The sequence below is a fragment of the Sphaeramia orbicularis genome, unplaced genomic scaffold (genome assembly GCF_902148855.1).
Source record: "Sphaeramia orbicularis unplaced genomic scaffold, fSphaOr1.1, whole genome shotgun sequence".
NCBI lineage: Eukaryota > Metazoa > Chordata > Actinopteri > Kurtiformes > Apogonidae > Sphaeramia > Sphaeramia orbicularis.
This window is the reverse complement of record NW_021941442.1, coordinates 282,764-288,834: the sequence shown is the minus strand read 5'-3', so window position 1 is coordinate 288,834 and position 6,071 is coordinate 282,764. Positions and strand designations below refer to the sequence as shown.

The window sequence follows — 6,071 nt, the reverse complement described above, 5'->3', positions numbered from 1 at the left end:
GTCTCCTGGGAGCGGGAGCCCTGGCTGGTCTTCCACGCCCTCCAGATCGCGTCTTTCCTCCTGTCTGCCCTCTTCTTCGCCTGTCCCATCCCCGAGCGCTTCTACCCGGGTCGCTTCGATCTGGTGGGCCACGGGCACCAGATCTTCCACCTGTTCCTGTCCCTGTGCACCGTCTGCCAGCTGGAGGCGCTGTTCCACGACTACGCCAGGAGGAAGGAGGCGGTGCTCGGCGTGTTTGGGGAGGGGCAACTGTGGTGGGCGTGCCTGTCCTTCCCAGGGCTGAGTCTGGGCTGCGTCCTGACCGCACTGATGTCCATGAGACAAATACAGAAGAAACTGAAACAGGAAACAGAGCACTGAGACATCTGAGACACAGACCACTGAGACGCAAACAACACACAGACCAACCGCACTGATGTGCATGAAGGACATACAGAAGAAACTGAAACAGGAAACAGACCACTGACACATGAGTGTTTGACACAGACTGAACAGAACAACTGTACAAATCCATTCCAACAGTTCGGACTCATGTTTGTGAATAATCACCGTGTCTAAAATCTGATTCCTTAATGCAGTTCTGTCAAACTCTTGTTAGTTCAGTTCCACATTCAGTCCAGTTTGATCTGAAATGGGCCGGACCAGTAAAATAATAACAGTGAAAGAGTAAAATTATATTATGACTAGGGCCGTGTATCGGCAAGAATCTGGTGATACGATACAAATCACAATACTAGGATCATGATACGATATATCGTGATACTGTTAAAAAGGTAATTTTTTTTGGTTTCTTTTTGTTAAATGATTATTGCCTGTAAGAATTGAATTCCAGCAGAAATCTGCAGAAATACTAAACACATTTGTATCTGATCCCAACAGGATGTAATGTTCTATCACAAAATGTTCCAACTGTGTTCAAACTGAAATTCTGTTTCACAGACATTCCAGTTTCAGATCCTGTTCAAATGTTCAGATTCTATTAGTTCACAACGAACATCAGAACAGGATTGGAGTTCAATCCAAACAAAGGAAAGAACATTATTGAATAAAAGAGTGTGAAATAAGAAGAAATAAAATAGAAAGAAAAAAGAAAAACAAAGCTGAACCTCCACAATATCTGCATTTGAATCAATACCTAAAAATATCAATACAGTACTTTTTAATATCGATACAGTATTGTGAAATGAAATTTTGCAATATATTGCAGAACCAGTATTTTCTAACAGCCCTAGTTCTGATCAGGTTTATAGCTACAAAGTTTCCTGAAGAAAAACAAGTGCAATTTTAACTGTATTCTGCCTCAGTTTATCACTTTATCATTTACACATGTGCATTACAATCACACAAAACATTTAGTAACAGACAGAATATTAGTAAAACTGCATTTATTTTTCTGAAGACTTTTCTGTTTGTTCATATTTGTACATCTTATTCACATTTTTTGTAAAAGTATAGTTTGATAATGTAAACATTTTCATGTAATTTTACTTTTTTACACCAAAAAACACAGAGAACATGTGGGTTTATCATTATTCTCCGTGTGCTTGCAATGCAATGCACAGGGAACTATTGTTCATTGTATTTATTTATTTATTTTTTTATGACTTATTATACAAAAAAACTGTGAAAAAAAATGTGGCCCAGACCATTGGAGATAGACCAATACATGTTATTACTAAAATGCGCAGCCTGGTCTCAAAAGATGTGCTATGTACATGGCTTGACATTACAATCCACTGATTTCGTTAAAATTGCGAAAAACCGGACAAATTTTTCCATCCGAAATGACTTGGGCCATTTTCAAGTGGCTACCATTCCCAAACGATTTGTGCTAAAATTATTCTGTCAACGCACAAATGTTTGGCTTGGCCCAAAGATTATCTGTGTGGTCACGTGGTAACAATATCACTTACGGCTTTCGCACAAAAATTGGAAAAAAAACCCATTCATTTTCAATAGGAACAACAAAAAAGTTGTCTGTTTTCTGACCACTACTGCTTCGCCATACTTTCACCTACAGACTTCATTTAAACTTTAAAACGCAGGCATTTTTGTCATCTCTCCAAAAATGTCTGTGGTATGAGGATGGGGTGTATGGTTTTCAATAGGTGAGTCTTCAAAAACCCCTGGGTTTAGTGAAAATCTGATCTGCTAGAGTGGGTGATGTCATCACCTAGAGTGGAGGAGCAGACAAAATTCACCTGAAAATTTTCTGAACAACTCGCCCTCACGGCCAGACAATAAATAGGAGGAGAATGATCTTTTCCAGAAATGTAGCCACAGTTCCTGGGCTTCATATGAACCCATGTTTGAAGACCTAGCTCTTTCTAAAGTGAAATGGCAGGCAGTAGTTTATAGGTAGATCCCTCCTCAGCTCCTATTCAAATCAATACAAATCAGTGTTAAACGGATGGCTGTGCTCCTGCTGAGATGACTGTTTTTACACTCACAGAACTCCGTCATTTCTCACAGTACGGACAAAAAAAACACATCTTTGTGTTCCCCAGGTCTGTCTGCTGCTCAAGATTATGTTAGTTTTCACCTATCATTTACGGGTTTCCCATAATTAGCCTCTGTTTGGGAGCTGTTTCAGTGTTTCAGTCATAGATGAGCATGTTTGTGTCTGTGTCCTCAGTGGCTGTGCTGCTCGTTGTCATGGTAACGGCACATGTGGTCTGTGTGTCACAGCTGCAGACAATTAACATAATTAAGGCTCCACAAAAACACACACACACTTATACAGATACAGTACAATTACAAATACATCTAAATAATAAATAATGAATGCAATAAGAATAAATATAAAAACATATAAATATAATAAAGCTGAAAAACTTCCCATAAATTCTCTATGAAATGAATGAGCTCACCTGGGATCACACACACACACACACACACACACACAGAGAACTATTCAGTTAAAGGATCCGATTGAAACTGCTGTAACAGGACTGACACAGACTGTGGGAGGGGCTTCTCATCTGAATACAGGTCTACAGACAGTCTGTGGTGACGTCAGTCCACAAACACTGACACACACATTCACATAGGAAGTGAATGGGACATATTTCTTGCTTTAACATCGCACAAGTCCACTGATTCGGCAAGAGGCAAGCACACGGGTTACATTTCATTTTCAGGAAATGGATGGAGGTCTAGTTTAGAGGTTATTCTGATCATATTTGACTGGTTCGGACCCACTTCAGATCTAATTGGACTGTATGTGTCTGTATGTGGAACTGAATTAAAAGGATTTTAACACTGATAGTTCATATGTAAAGTGTAATTTTTGCATTTCACAAATTCATCCTGTGGGCCGGACTGGACCCTCTGTGGGCCGGACTGGACCCTCTGTGGGCCGGACTGGACCCTCTGTGGACTGGACTGGACCCTCTGTGGACTGGATTGGACCCTCTGTGGGCTGGACTGGACCCTCTGTGGGCTGGACTGGACCCTCTGTGGGCTGGACTGGACCCTCTTTGGACTGGATTTAGCCCCCGGACCACATGTTTGACACCTGTGCCTTAAAGTATCAATAAAATAATGTGAATGAGTGTCTGGTCTGGTGAGTTCGCAGGTCATGTGACATTTCAGAAAGGTTTAAAACTACAGACCCTGTCCCACTGCTGTTCTGGAATATTATATATATATATATATATATATATATATATATATATATATATATATATATATATATACACACACACACACACACACACACACACACACACACACTGTGCATTAACTTTGGTGCAGTTCAGATCATTTCAGTACCAGTACTCTGACTCCGCCCCCTGTTGGCTGACAGTGTGACAAACAGCCCCACTCTCCCCTACTGACTGACATTCCAGATGGTTTCAGGAAAAACACCTGTAGACGAAGACGAAGAGTCCAACCATGAAAGAACACACAGGCTTCTATGGGTGTGTTTTTGTGTGTGTGTGTGTGTGTGTGTGTGTGTGTGTGTGTGTGTGTGTGTGTTGGAGCTTCCGTCATGTCAGACAACAGAAGACGCTGGAGCCCCGCCCATTATCCAACCTGTCCAATAAAAGCAGCCTGAATGCACGTCTGAGCGCACACACAGAACAGACGGAACAGACGGAACAACCACAGAAGAACCAGCAGAACAAACGGAAGAACAGAGTGCAGAAGAACCCCATAAATCCATTCGTCAGAACAGAACCCTGTAAGTCCATCCTGTGTTTTCTTCTTTTTCTTTGAATGTTGTCAGATCTGTTCATCTGTAGAAAGAACTGAATCTGCCTTTGGTTCAATGTGGGACATGTTGGTTCTCCTGAATGTTCTGTGTCATGACAACATTTACAGATTTGACATCAGAATCAGAACCTTTAAGAACCCCAGGGGGAAATTATGGGATGTTACAGTCGCTACATTCAAGTAGAATAAAAAGGAACAGGAAAGAAATGACCAATACAACAGGCTGACTATACAATGTTTATATACGAGGACCGTTCAATAAGTTCATGGCCTCACCCAGAACAGAACAACACAGACTGATAATTTATATTTTATTTTTCAACATAATCTCCATTTACAGCAATGCACTTGGTCCATTGATGTTCAAGCATCACTATCCCATCACGAAAGAATGTAACATCCTGTATTATAACAACCAGTATTTCTGGGTGAGGCCATGAACTTATTGAACAGCCCTCGTATATACATATATATATATATATATATATATATATATATATATATATATATATATATATATATATACATAATGGATGTTTGTAGTTCTTAAAGTCCTTCTGTGGCAGATGGTTCTGATGGTTCTTGGGCTGCAGTTGGCACCAGGAGCCGCCTTCATTTGGGTCCAGGACTGCCCCCTGTGTGGACGGAATGCCAATCAGATCCTCTGGCTCAGCTCAGGGACATGTTTTTGGTTCCACCACTGGACTGTTTAGTTCCAGAACCCTAAGGTTCTTCTGTGGGTCCATCCTGCCTGTGTTAGGTCACATGCATGCAATTTGTGATTAGCATGTGTTTAGCATGTGATTAGCATACTGCCACGCCCCTATTTGTCCATATAAGGAGCCGCTGGACTAGAGCAGATTCATGAATGAAGGAAGTGGTTCCATGAGGAGAGAAGGAGAACATTTGACAGTTCATTAGAGGTGATGGAACCAAAAGGGAAAAAACAGAAAAACTTATATACTCCTGATTTAGATCAGGAGTTTATGTCTGTATTTAAATATCTCCATTCAAACCCAGTCTACAGACTCCAGACTGGTCCAGGTCAGTTTGTTCTGAATAGAATCATTAAAGCTGATGTTCTGATTGTTTTCTGCTCAGTTTTCCTCCTCCTCCTCCTCCTCGTCCTCCTCCCATAATGGCTCCTTTAGGGACAATGGATGTGTTGCGCTCTGTAGCCTGGCTTTCATCTCCAGAAGTGGGCGTGGTCTCCGTGGTGGTCTTCCTGGTCCTCAGCGTGGCCATCCTGGTCCTGTGTGCTCAGTGTCGCAGGTATGTCCAACACACAGACTGTCCTGTTGTCCAACTCACAGACTGTCCTGTTGTCCAACTCACAGACTCTCCTTTTGTCCACACAAAGACTGTCCTGTTGTCCACACACAGACTGTCCTGTTGTCCACACAAAGACTGTCCTGTTGTCCACACACAGACTGTCCTGTTGTCCAACTCACAGACTGTCCTGTTGTCCACACACAGACGGTCCTGTTGTCCACACAAAGACTGTCCTGTTGTCCACACACAGACTGTCCTGTTGTCCACACACAGACTGTCCTGTTGTCCACACACAGACTGTCCTGTTGTCCAACACACAGACTGTCCTGTTGTCCAACACACAGACCGTCCTGTTGTCCACACACACACTGTCCTGTTGTCCACACACAGACTGTCCTGTTGTCCAACACACAGACTGTCCTGTTGTCCAACACACACAGACTGTCCTGTTGTCCACACACACAGACTGTCCTGTTGTCCAACACACAGACTGTCCTGTTGTCCAACACACAGACTGTCCTGTTGTCCACACACACAGACTGTCCTGTTGTCCAACACACAGACTGTCCTGTTGTCCACAC

General features: G+C 42.3%; 1 protein-coding gene across 1 annotated transcript in view; it reads left to right on the top strand.

Moving 5' to 3' along the window:
• Positions 1-672, top strand: part of paqr8 (progestin and adipoQ receptor family member VIII) — a 3,345-nt gene extending 2,673 nt beyond the window's left edge. Inside the window, exon 2 of the mRNA XM_030129383.1 lies at positions 1-672. This exon is cut by the window's left edge and continues 800 nt beyond it. Coding sequence (XP_029985243.1) covers positions 1-360 — 360 coding nt within the window. The 3' untranslated portion in view covers positions 361-672.
• The last annotated feature ends 5,399 nt before the right edge of the window (positions 673-6,071 follow it).